General features: G+C 37.9%; 1 protein-coding gene and 1 pseudogene across 8 annotated transcripts in view; both read right to left on the bottom strand.

Moving 5' to 3' along the window:
- EEIG2 (EEIG family member 2) overlaps positions 1 to 14,009 on the bottom strand; it is a 149,642-nt gene that overhangs the window by 91,083 nt on the left and 44,550 nt on the right. For all 8 annotated transcript variants that reach the window (XM_049700800.1, XM_049700790.1, XM_033434280.2 and 5 more), the window contains exon 2: positions 9,065 to 9,185. In XM_049700800.1, the coding sequence (XP_049556757.1) occupies positions 9,065 to 9,185 (121 nt within the window). The remainder of the gene's footprint in view (positions 1 to 9,064; positions 9,186 to 14,009) is intronic.
- Positions 16 to 5,247, bottom strand: LOC105748049 (pleiotropic regulator 1-like; annotated as a pseudogene).

The raw sequence follows: 14,009 nt of genomic DNA on the forward strand, positions 1-14,009 counted from the left end.
GATAAAAAACACTATAAGGATATCATATGACTAAAGATTTAAAATTAAATATATGTCAAATAATTTTGAGGTAGATATTTACAGGCTAGCAAATACAGAGTAAAATTCTGATGATCTTAAATCCAACTGTTTGGATGTCCCCTGCCCCCCTGAAAATAACCAGAATTTTTATTTAGAATTTAATTTAAATCTGAAGGAGACAAATGGTGAGAAGACAAGCTAATATTTAATCTATTTGCTGAAGAAGAAACTGCCAAAAATGTCCTGGACACATTGCAAGAACATGAGTCACCAAAGAAAGGTTAAATTAATTACTGAGTTAAGCATATTAATAATATACTGTACAAAGATTTCAACAAGAGTTGAAACCCCCGCCCCAGAGACACCACTGTTATGAATTTTTAGGAACTGTCCAAAAGATGTGTATATACATTTCTGCTTTACTCAAATGATAGCACACTACACATACTGTTCTATACCTTACTTTTTTCCACTTAATATATATGGCATTGTTCTATGGTAATACAGTAGAAACTCCCTTATCTAATTCTTATCTAAGTGAAGGAGACTGGCAAAAGTGAAAAGTAAAAAAAAAAAAAAAAAAAAATATATATATATATATATATATATCTTAGCATTTTACTTTAAAATATATAACTACATTAATTTGCCAAATCCCTCAATTTAGGACATCACACAGATGCAAGAATTAAGTGTAAAACACTGAGAACACTGCTTAGCGCACAGTATAGGTACTCTGTATTATGTGTTTGCCATTAAAATTAGGGCCAAATTCTCCTCTCCTCACTCACTTTTTTTTTTTCTTGTGGGTTTTTTTTCCTTTAAGTTTACAAAATACATGCTTATAGAAAATTAAAACACTATAGAAATATATAAAGCCAATCATGAAAGTTCTCCCATAATCCCACTCTCACAAAGCCACTGATAACAATGTGGTGTTCCTTTTCCATTATGTTTTAGAGCATTAACAAGTTACTCTTCCAAAAAAAAAAAATGCTTGCACAGCTTCCTTCTTTATATAAGAGTAAAATTTGGACATGTTATTCCAGAGATATTTCTCACTCTTAATGGAGAGAAACTACATGAAGATACCATAATCTATTATACCAGTCCCTTATTGTTAGGACATCTGGGCTAGCTTTAATTAAAGACAAAGGTGAAATAAACTTGCTGTGTACAGTTGTCAGATTATTCCTATTAGGTAGTTTCCTAGTAATTTCATTTCTAATGAAGAGTTAGCCAAAGATTCCAAGCATCTTCGGTATATTCTGGAAAACTACCCTCCTAAAGGTTGTAACAACTACACTCCCACCTACAGCATGCAAGATGGGATATGTATATTTGGAAATGCTTATTCAAAATTACGGTATAATTTCTTAATTTGAAACAAATTTTAAACTGATTGTTCCTGTAATTTTGTTTTCTAACTATAGAAAGTGAAGTGTGACAAATTTTCTTGCCTGATAGGGAATCAGGATGCTAAGGACAGGGTTTGTAAAACTCAGTATATGCCAGAAAGAGGCACAGGCATCAGAAACTTAAGTAACACTTTTCTATGAAGTCTTCACAAAAGACTGTAGCCCTTGCTATAGCTTCAAATAAGTCCATTGGTATCTCCAGTTATTTCTCCAGGTTATTACTTCCAGTAATAATTTGTGGTTATGCAGCTTGACACCTCACTGCAGCCACCGCATTAGTATGTCCAGATAACGTGTGTACGCTAGCTTTAGTTCTCACATCCCAAATCCGTGCTGTTGAGTCTTGGCTACAGGTCACCAGCACGTTGATTGTTGGGTGCAGATCCAAACCATATACTGTACTCAGGTGTCCATGACAGTGCCTTATAACCTTATTATACTCAAGATCCCAGCAGTTGACTTGTTTGTCTTCTCCACAGGAGAACAGGTATGCGCTCCTTGGGTTCACTATCACACCACGCACCGTACTGATGTGCATTTTAACTTGCCACTAGCCAGTTAATGACAGTTATAACTTGCCACTAGCCAAGTCCCAGATCTTTATAGTTCTGTCAGCAGATCCAGTAACAAACCACTGATTTCCAGGTTCCACAGCAATACATCAAACCCAGGCAAGATGCCCACTGATCACTCTGTAGAGTTTCCACGGTGGGTGCCACTGAAGTTTTGGCATTGTAGGGGCTTTTTTAGGCATCAGTGTGGAGGTCTTGGCATTGTCACCGTCCATAACAACTGCCCCTGCAGGCTGTGACTGGTCAGAAGCCCCAGGGTGTCGGTATTCACCTCTAGCAGGTGCACTATGGTTTGCATCGACCCTGGCTTGGGAAGTAGGTAATGCTACAGCTAAGGACTGTGCAGCTGATTCACTCAGCATTCTTTGGATCTTAGTGTCTGCCGTCAAAGCAACCCCAGGTCCTGGTGGATATGGATGTGTACCTGTCACCAAACATTGAACTTCTTGCCCTTGATTGGCAGGATACTGTTTGTGTCCATATGAATCTGATGCATTCTGAGGGCCTTTCTCTTTAAGATTTTCTTTTGAGGTAGGCATATGCAACACAGGACCATACTCATTATGCAGCTTGATTGCCATTTCTCGTTTGTGACTGTTCATCCAAAGGCACAGGTTTTCCATTATCAGCCACAAACATGACATGGGTTCTCTTCAATAACCTGAACACAAGTGTGTGCACAGAATGTTTCTGTACCTCCTCGACCATGACGCCATGGTCTGTGTAGTCGCTCTGGCAGGGAAGGAACACTCATCAACAGGATGGAAACCGCCGCCACAGCTCTCCCTCACTCACTTTTAAAAATGTGTTTGCTGAATGGAGCTGTCTCTTATCTAAACCAGATACACAACGCATTATCTACCATTTCCATCTTTAAAGAGGCAAACTGAAATAAGCTGAAGAGTAATCTATGGTAAATTCTACTGTTCGTGAATATGTGTTATCCCTCCCCTTCCCTGCCCGTTTAGTGAGGCTGTGGCCATGCCACCAGATCTACTCCATTATGAATTACCAAATTTTCCTTCTTTATTAGGTCACCGTCATATCATTAATAGTGCCTTTCATCAAACAAAGCAAAACAAAACTTTCTCCAGGTGATCCGTGTCTCTACTGGCTAATTCTTTTCTTTGCTCCCCTTTACAGCCAAACTCTTCAAAAGATTTACCCAAATATGCTGTATCCCACTCTCTATTCAATTGACTCTAATTGGGCTTTTGCCCTCATTTTTCCCTCTGCAGTGGCTCTAAGGATTGCCAATGATCTCCATTTTTATCAAAGCCAAAGGCTTTGTCTTATCTTACTTAATTTCACAACAGTATTTGACAGGCTTGGCCACTCTGCCTCCTTCCTTATACCATTTTGCTCTTTAAATTTCCAAGTGGCAACATTGCCTAGTTTTACTCCTACCTCTCTGGCTTCTCCTCACTCTCCTTGGCAAGACCTATTCCTTTATTCAACCTCTGTGGAAAGAATGCTAGTTGTATCCCAACTATCCATTCTCCCCCTCTCCATAATAATAGAATCCTCTATTTTTAGTTGGGCATTGGCTACCCAAAATAAAGTAACTGACTATTTTCCACTTGCTTTTTGTACTATGGCAGTGTAACTAAGATCTGGCCAAAAGTATACAAGAAGTGATATATATGAATTCTTCCTCCTTTCTTGTACCTGCTAAGTACTTTTATACTACCTCTAAGTGTTTGGTCTAGGCCTCTCATCTTCTCTATCTACACTTTCTCCCGGTTTATCCCATTCAGGTCTATGGCTTTAAATAAAAATTGTATGCTGATAACTCTCAAATCTTTATCTCTAGTCTGAACTTCTCCCGAGAGTAGTATTTTAAATGCCTACATGACATGTCCACTTGATGTCACATAGACACCTCAAATTTAACATGGCCAAGACAGGCCTACTGATCTCTATTTATCTGCCCCCAAAATTGCTCCACTTTGAGTTTTTGCCATTTCAATAAATAGCACAATCATTGACCCATATGCTCAGGCAAAAGGTCTAAGAGTTATTCTCAATTCAGTTTCCCTCATTCACTATATCCAATCCATTAGTGGCAGCCTACCTCCAAAATACATCCTGAATCATACCACCTCCACTGTTATAACTCCATGCCAAAACATAAGCATTCCTCACCTGAACTATTCCAATCAGTTAAGTGGTCTCTGTAATTCATCCTTCATCTTAAAAGATCACAAAGTGATCAGCAAAAGTGATCTTAAAGGATCATGTCTCTCCTTATTAAAATCCTCAAATTGATTCCAAATCTAATTGGAATAAAATCTAAACTCCTATAAGGCTCTACCTGATCCAGTGCTTCCAACCTCTTCATCAAGGACTTCCCTTTCCATGTTTTCCATGTTCCAGCTAGGCTGGTCTTCTATCTTTAAACATGTCATATTTGTTGTTTATCCTGCATGAGGTTCACGGTACTTTTGAATCTGTGGCTCAGTATCTTTCATCAGTTTTAGAAGATCCTCAGTCACAATTTCTCACATCTCCTTCTAGGGCTCCAATTTTATGTGTGTGTGTGTGTGTGTGTGTGTGTGTGTGTGTGAGAGAGAGAGAGAGAAACCTTTACACTGTTTCCCATGTCTTACACTCTGTTATGTGTATCCCACCCTTTTTCTCTCCATGATTTAGTCTGGATATTTTACTTTGTCTTATTTTCCAAGGTTTTCTTCAGTTGTGACAAACCTGCTGTTAAATACATCTGTTGAGATTTAGTTTCATCTACTTAGCTTTGAATATCAGTTATTGTATTTTTCAGTTCTAGAATTCAATTTGATTTTTAAAATAGTTTTAAGTTCTCTGATTTCCTGTATTGATGACTAATTACACTTATTGTAAAAAGTCTGTCTTAGATCTTCTCCAAATCTGTATCTTCCATGGGTCTGTTTTTATTATCTATTTTTCCTTTTGATTTTGGTCATGTAGTCATGTCTTTTAGTATGCTTGGTAATCTGTGTGTGTGTGACAACTTGAAGAAATAATTTTAGGCTCAGAGTAATGTTATTCTCCTCCAGAGAAAATATATTGATACATTTGCTTCTGGAAAGTAGTAAGGTCAGGGATTGAGTTAACCTTCATCCAAGCAGCAACTGAGCTGATTGGAAGCTGAATTTCAGTTTTTGTAAGGGTTCATCTATAGCCACTATACTCCTTCTTCTAGGCTGAAACTCTTAGAGAGTCTTAGACTAAAAGCTAAGAGAGTCCCAACTTAAAGCTTAGAGAGTCCCAACTAAAAGCTTGGGGTATTTACCAAGGCTCCTTCTGCTGGTGGGCCCTGGACTCCATTTTTGTCCCCTTAGTCCTGTAAAATTGCCAGAATCTTAGCTCAGCTTCTTAGCCTCTCCATCACTGCTTTTGGCTCAGCTCCTTAGCTACTGCTTACAAATGAGAAAATGCTTTGAGGGTAAAAGCAATGCCAAATGTCAGGCTCATCTCTTTAAGCTTCCCTGGTCTATGATTCTAAGCCTCTTAAATCCTTACTGAAGCAGCTTCTGATGTCTTCAAGCGGCTATTTTTAATATTTTGTCTAGCTTTTCTGGTTGTTCTCAGAGGGAAGGGTGGCCTGTAACAAGCCAGTCCATTAATTTCAGAAGCATAAATCCCCAGGTTTATTATAATCTTAGTGCCTGTTACGGAGTGAATTGTGCTCCCCACAAAAATGTGTTGACATCTTAACCCACAGTACCTCAGAATATGACCCTATTTGGAAACAGAGGAATCTTTACATAGGTAATCAAGTTAAAATGAAGTCCTAATCCAATATGACTGGTGTCTTAATAAAAAATGGGAAATCTGAACATAGACATGCACTGGAGCTAGACAGCTACAAGTCAAGGAAAGCCTTGTCTTCAGAGGGAGCATGGCCCTGCTGACACCTTGATTTTGGACTTCTGGCCTCCAGAACTGTAAGACAATAAATTGTGTTAAGCCACCCAGGTTGTGGTGCTTTGTTACAGCAGCCCTAGTGATCTAACAAAGGGCTTTTTAACTTTCAGGTCTGTGACAGTTAATTTTATGTGTCAACTTGACTGGGTCATGGGGTGCCCAGATATTTGGTTAAATATTATATCTTAAGGTATTTTTTGCAATGCAGAAAGTATTTATACAGTTGACTTAACTAAATTTGCTTTATGGGTTCTCACTTTTACATAATAATTAGATAGGATAGGTAGAGTAAGTTCAATAAATATTTCCATTTACCAAGCATGGTAAGAGAATGCTAGTGGTTCACCAATATCTCTTCTCTCCTTCTTTAGTGTTGGAATCTGACAGCCACTCGGTTAGAGACTACATTCACAGCTTTTCTTCCAGTTTGTCACGATCACATAGCTAAGTTCTAACCAGTAGGACATGAGCAAAAGCCATTAGCACCACTTTTGAGTCACGCACTAAAAAGGAATACATTTGTTCTCATGTGGCTTTTTCTTCATTCTCACTGGTGGAGAGATAACAAGACTAGAGCAACTTCCTTGGATCTAAAAATGGGCACCATAGAGTGAAGATGGCAGAGCTGCTCTACCAGCTCTGGATCCCTTGGCTACTACCCTAGAGAGACATACACTTCTATTTTGTTTAAGTTATTGCATATTTGGGTCTCTGTTTTAGCAACTTATCATATATGCCTTAACTAATACACCAAACCATTATAGTCTGAAGAACTGGTTTATTTGAATAAGTTCTTGAATAAGCCCTACCTTTAGTTGAATAAGCCCTACCTTAAGTAGCAAAAAAAAAAAAAGAAAAGTTAAAAAAGGAATTCTGAGTTATCCTCTACCATAAATTGGTTACATATTTTCCTTTTCTTAAAATTCAAAGACAGCTCATCTTTCAAAAATCATGATTTAAACTCCATTTAGAAAAGGTTTCTAAAAAACTAAAGATAGAACTACCATATGACCCAGCAATCCCACTACTGGGCATATACCCTGAGAAAACCATAATTCAAAAGGACACATGTACCCCAATGTTCACTGCAGCACTATTTACAATAGCCAGGACATGGAAACAACCTAAATGTCCAACAATAGATGAACAGATAAAGAAGATGCGGTACATATATACAATGGAATATTACTCAGCCATAAAACGGAATGAAACTGGGTCATTTGTAGAGATGTGAATGGACCTAGAGTCTGTCATACAGAGTGAAGTAAGATAGAAAGAAAAAAACAAATATCGTATATTAACACATGTATGTGGAATCTAGAAAAATGGTACAGATGAACCTATTTGTAGGGCAGGAATAGAGACGTAGACGTACAGAATGAACATGTGGACACGGGGGGAAGGGGAGGGTGGGACGAATTGGGAGATTAGGTTTGACATAAATACACTACCATGTGTAAAACAGACAGCTAGTGGGAACCTGCTGTATAGCACAGGAAGCTCAGCTCGGTGCTCTGTGATGGGTGGGATGGTAGGGGTGGGAGGGAGGTCCAAGAGGGAGGGGATATATGTATACATATAGCTGATGCACTTCATTGTACAGCAGAAACTAACACAATATTGCAAAGCAATTTTACTACAATAAAAAAAAAGAAAAAGTTTCAAAGTAAGAGTCACAGCAGGAATTAAGGTAGCAAGGGAAGAAGGTAGAATGATTTACTTATATCTTGGTTAATCCTAATAACTCAATGAGGAAGTTATTATACCCTTATTTGGATGAGGAAAACTGATTTTTAAAAGTCAGGAGAGAGCTTCCCTGGTGGCACAGTGGTTGAGAGTCCACCTGCCGATGCAGGGGACACAGGTTCATGCCCCGGTCCGGGAAGATCCCACATGCTGCAGAGTGGCTAGGCCCGTGAGCCATGGCCGCTGAGCCTGCGCTCCACAACGGGAGAGGCCACAACAGTAAGAGGCCCGCGTACCGCAAAAAAAAAAAAAAAAAAAAAAAGTCAGGAGAACTGCTTAAGGTTTCACAGTTAATAGAGGATATATCTGGGATTCAAACCCAGGTCAATATGATGCCATACACACTTTGACAGCACCATCCTTCCCTTAAAAAAGCCTCCATTCAACTATTGCTGCTCCAAATGACTATTTTAGAGGTCTATTTTCATTAAAGGCTTAAAACCTATAAAACGTATGTATGTGCTTGTGATATATTTTAACTGAGTAAATTAAGCAGTATAAGAGAAATTAAAATACGATCATATACATCATAGTGCTATCAGTTCACTCAAAAAACAGAATAAAAAAGCTAAAAACACAACTTTTTATCCGATACAGAAGGATGCAAAACTGGAGTGGAAAAGAATGAGGCAAGGGACTCTTGCTTTTCATTCTAAATAGTTCTCTATTTAATTTCTGAACATGTATATGTTATTACTTTGGCTATTTAAAAAATGTATATAAAATGTAAAACATGAAGTTTACATTTTAAAGCAAGTAGTTTAATTCACCAGTAGTGGCTTCCTAATCGATTTCTCTTTTTCACCCCAAAGAGGTAGGATATATATATGATATATATTAAGTTGAAACAATCTGAGATTGCAATTTTTTTAGATTATTGGTAATATGCTTCCACTTAATAAGTGGAAAAGGAACTATATAAAAAAGAAAACATGGACTTAGAATCAGAAAGATTTGTGCTTGAGTTCCTACTTTGTCAGTTATTAGCTAAGTGAATTTGGGCAAGTAACAACCTCTCTGAGCCTTGGTTTTCCTGAAAATGGAAAAAATAACACATATCTTCAGGGTTGTTATTAGACACAAAATACGTGAAGTCCCTAAAACCAGTGCCTAATAAAGAAGAGACACTTAATGAATGGCAGGATAGAGACATTTACAGTCCCCAAACTAATACAAATAATTATATGTACAGTGATGATGAGATGAAGGTTCTTGAATAATATTTTAATTTATAACTTCAGATTCCTCATATTTGTCATAGTATTTAAATTATGCTGCAAGTGTGAAGTGAAATTACATATAACAGTTCTAACAATAAAGTACAGCTAAATAAAGTGAGTCAGTGACTATGGAACTTATCATGGTTTCTGAAAGGGGAGAAGTACTAGGCTGTTTTTATACCTTCCTCACAGATACTCTGTAGATACAAGGGTCTAGGATGCCTGTGGTGGCACTTGCACTCATTTTGCACATAAATGAGAACTTCTTTCTCCAGTGAACACAGTTTGCTTGCACCACCTCCCTGAGGAAAAAAAAAAAAGAACCAGTTAATTAACTAGTATTGATGACATGTTAAAAAATAAAAAGCACACACACTCTTTCACTCAAGTCTATAATGCAAACATGACATATTAAAAACCAGTATTTGGAAACAATGAAACTTGAAGAAAACAAATTCCTAACAATGTGATCTGAAAATCTTTAGAAAGTTTTATTATCCACAGGAAACTGAAAAAAAAGTGGATTTACTTATCAATTTAATCAATATAAACTGATGCTTCACTATTCATTCATTCAACACACACTACACATTTGTTTGTATTAGATGTGATGAGTATGTGCTAGGTGATTAAAATACGAAGATCAGAATGACAGTGTTTCTAACGTTATATGGCTTATATATATAGTTTAGTTAGTGTAAGAGACAGAAATATGAACAATACTTATTCTAAAATGAGCTACTGTCACAGTTTCACTCCTATTCCAGCCATAAGAGCAACAGCAGCTACCATTTATGGACAGTTTACCACATGCTATTTAATCTCACAACAACCCTAGGAGGTAGCTGGCATTATCCTCACTTTACAGGTAAGGAAACTGAAGCACAAGGAGAGAAGATAACTCTAGGTCATTTAGGTAGGAAGTAGCATAACTAGCATTTAAACTAGGCTCATTTAACTCAAAAGTCCACTTGTCTATTTTGTCCAACAACTCTGCTCTTTCAAGTTTCCAGGCCTCTGTACATGCTGTTCCCTCTACCATTCCCTTAGAAAGGAAGGATAATTATTCCTCTAACATCAGAAGAAAAGAAAGGCAGTGGGCAAAAATAAAGACAAAGCTGGAGAAAGCAAAAAGGAAAGGCAAGAGAGCCCAGGTTAGTTTTCATTTTCTTAGGAAAGTAATAGATAAGGTTACTTCTACAGGATGATTGATAGTAGCTGATGGGTGAGCTGTAAGTTTAGATAAAGGCTGAGGATGGTGAATGTGACAGGGAGTCAACTTAGTATCTGCCTCAGTGAATAAAATGAGTTTGTATCGGGACAAATCAATTTGGTTTTATGGATTTCTCCATCAATGCACAGAAATCCAAGAACAAGAAGTGCAAAAACAAATATAATTTAAAAACCAAGTATGTGTTTGTGTGTGGTACGTGCACGCATGTTTACTTATATACATGTAAACAGACATGCAAACAGAGAGGAGGGTGTGTGTTTTATCATAGGTTTAACTGTCATAACTTTAGCTTTTTTTTTTTTTCATTAGGAAGCTTTAGGTGATTTAATGAATTATGATATGACGAGAATGTATATGTGTTCCTAGGGGAGTTTCCCTAGAAATCCAGCAGGGGTGCAATTTATCTGTATGGTCACAACACAGGCAGATTGAGAGTTGTTTGGCAAAGGACAGATCTGAAGGTGTTTGTCAGGCAACCTAAGGCATCCACAGTAAGATGAGAAGTAGCTAACCTGTATACTCAAAAATAGTGAATTAAAAAGAATCATTGAATAATAATGAAAATAACAAGCAAGAAAAAACCAGAATTTTTAAAATTTTTGTTTCTCTCTCTTGGCCTCAAGACTTGGGTCAAGACATCAGCCATGGCCTCTGAAGCTTCCCAAAAAAGGTATGCAGATATAACAATGTCCCAGTACTCCTGGACCCTTCAAGAGTATGCTGAGCTGCAAGGCACTTTGCTGTTCCTGTTACTGAGACCACCGATATAATGATCAAGAATCAGAGATAACAGTAAAAAAAAAAAAAAAAACCTGTTATTTTACTTTTCTGATAAAATTACATTAAAACTTCTGGTTAAGGATGGCAGTTTGGGTACCTGTATTAGCCTCTGCTCCCTCCCCAAAATCTTCTAAATTTAAAAAAAAAAAAATTTGAAGTCACCATCACCAAGGACAAAGAGAACCAGACAGGAGACAAAAACAAGTGGACAGGGACAGACAAGTGATAACTGATTAAACAAATTGAAGAAAGCTGAACCTTAAGCTGGTAATAATGAAAGCCATGAGAAGGAATCTAAAATTGGTCTTGAAGTAGAATGAAGGAAGCCCAAAAGGCAGAAGGATTGATTGAAAACTGTTTTAGAAACAGAACCTCAGATCCTGTGACTCCTGCAGAAGACTGAGATCATTCTCCTGACAAGGTAAGACAAAGGGATCTCTGAAACACCTGACTTGAGGGCAAGGTATTGAAAATGGCATGATAGCATGACCATATTGGGGGAGGTGGATTAAAGATGACTCACTGAATGCTGAAGCCTCCAATCTTCTCCCTTAACCTGCCTCCTCAGAATGCTGGAGCCAGGGCATATTCTTCAAGATGTGGAAAGAATATTCCCTGGGGAAGCCAATCAGCCCCAAAGAAAATGAGACGGATGTGGAGGGTTCCCAACAAAACAATCTACAGTGAAAATCTGAATCAATGAGCACCCGCCATATGCACAAAGCTAATTAACTTTTAGTGCTTCGTAGTAAATGAGCAGACACTTATCTTAATATGAAAGACAGAGATAAAAAAAAGAGCAAAAAGCAACTTGAAGAAAACAAAGTCTATGCTGGAAGAAGAAAAGATTCTCAGAGAGAAAGAAAGTACATCTACCATACAGGAATAGGATGCTGTTAAATTTTAAAAAAGGAACATACAGGAAACTAAAAAGTACTCATGGAAAACAAAACTACTGGGCTTGATATTCTGTTTGTGATTCCAGATCCACTCTGCCCTTTGCTGTGGCCCAGGAGGCTGGCTTTTATGGACTATATCAACCAGGCTCCCCTGCCCTCTGCCTCTGCATGTGCTAAAGGGACAAACAACGCAAAGATGGAGCACAGGAGGAGAGAGAAGTTGGTGTATTTTTCTCCTGCTCCTTCCCTGTCAGGCCACGTGAAAAACAGGGAAGTGGCTGGGGACTGCAATTTTCCACAATATACCTTGTAGAACTTAGACTCTAAACTATATACGTTTAGGGACTTTCCTGGAGGCCCAGTGGTTAAGACTCCATGTTCCCAATGCAGGGGGCATGGGTTCTATCCCTAGTTGGGGAACTAAGGTCCTGAATGCCGCATGGCGTGGCCAGAAAAAAGCCAAACAAAAAAATAAACTATATGTATTTATAACTTGGTTAAAATAAAAACCAAATTTAAAAAGTTGTCTAGTATTGAATAATCTGAAAATGGGAACAAAAGTATATAACATTGCAAGCCATTTTTTTCAAACTGCTTAAAAAAAAACAACCCAAGAACCTTCTTTATTGGCTAATACATGAAAATTAAATGGTATCTTAAAATGTTTTTCAGCCAATTATTCTAGAAATTATGTCATAAGTATAAAAAAATCCACTAATACTCAGTGCAAAATCCTAAAACTTTGCTTTATATTCTGCTACTTTTCATTACTTTGTGAAACAATTCCTCAGCAATACTAATTACAGAAATACATCTGTAGATTTTTACCTAGTTTAAAATGCCCTTATAATGTAGCAGCCTTTACATACCAAATGGTATATGCTACCACAAATGGAGGGCAGCTTTGGCCTGAGTAATAAAAATAAGAGAAATCAAGCAAACTTCATATGTAGGTGTTTTTCTTTAAAAAAACACACGTAAGTAGGGCTTCCCTGGCGGCGCAGTGGTTGAGAGTCCACCTGCCGATGCAGGGGACACGGGTTCGTGCCCCGGTCCGGGAAGATCCCACATGCCGCGGAGCGGCTGGGCCCATGAGCCATGGTCACTGAGCCTGCGCGTCCGGAGCCTGTGCTCCGCAACGGGAGAGGCCACAACAGTGAGAGGCCCGCATACTGCAAAAAAAAACCCCAAAACCCCAAACAAACAAAAGAACACATAAGTAGGAAAGGAGTATCTACAGAAACATTGGTCTAGTTTGGCTAGAGAGTGGAGGAAGGCAACATTAAGTCTGGTAGACTTGGGAAGAAACAAGAGATTAAAAAACTTTACCATTACAAATACAGGTAGATAATTGATATCATAGTATAGAGGTAAAGAATAAGTTTTCATAAAGGATATAATGTTAAATCTTAAGGGAAAAGAGTACGCTTCTATAACCCTATGTGTTCCCAGCTACTTACTACCATCCTCTTTCCCTTCAGATCCAAGCTCTTTGAAGATAATGACGACAACAATGACAGCATTTATTGAGTGCTTATTATACAACAGGCATTGTTGTAAATGCTTTACATGTATTAACTCATTGAGACCTCAAAACAACTTTATGAGGAAGGTACTATTAGCTCCATTTTATAGATAAAAGAAAAGGAGAAAGTCAGTGACTTGTTTGGAACTGGAATTTGAAGACCTTCTACAGTGTAGACATTTTCCTTCCATTTCCTCACCTCTTAGTTACTTTTCCATGCCCTCAATCAGGATCCTGTCCTCCACCACTCCCCTGAAACTGCTCACCAGTGAACAATTAACTGCCAAATCCAATGAGTTCTTTTTTATTATTGTAGTTGACTCTTCTTATATGTTCTGGAAATACTCTAGTCCCTTTCTACTTCTGTGACTAGTTCTTCTCAGCTTCTTCTATCACCTGAAAATGCTGATGTCCACCACTTAAAATGTTGATGTCTCTATCTCTATCTTTCTTTTCTTTTTACTTTTATGGCCTTAACTACTATGTATACACTGAGAATGTATAAATTTGAAGTCTTCTACTTTAGTCATTGGATTAATATATCCACCAATTTACTAGCAATCTCCACCTAGAACTCTTAGTCTCTAGGAAAGGCTTTAGGCCTCTGACCTCTGTCCATAATGGTACTAACCAGTAGGCTGGTTACCCACCAGCTTAACTAGTTAGCTAAACTAGTCAATGAATTGCC

The sequence above is a fragment of the Orcinus orca genome, chromosome 1 (genome assembly GCF_937001465.1).
Source record: "Orcinus orca chromosome 1, mOrcOrc1.1, whole genome shotgun sequence".
Lineage (NCBI taxonomy): Eukaryota > Metazoa > Chordata > Mammalia > Artiodactyla > Delphinidae > Orcinus > Orcinus orca.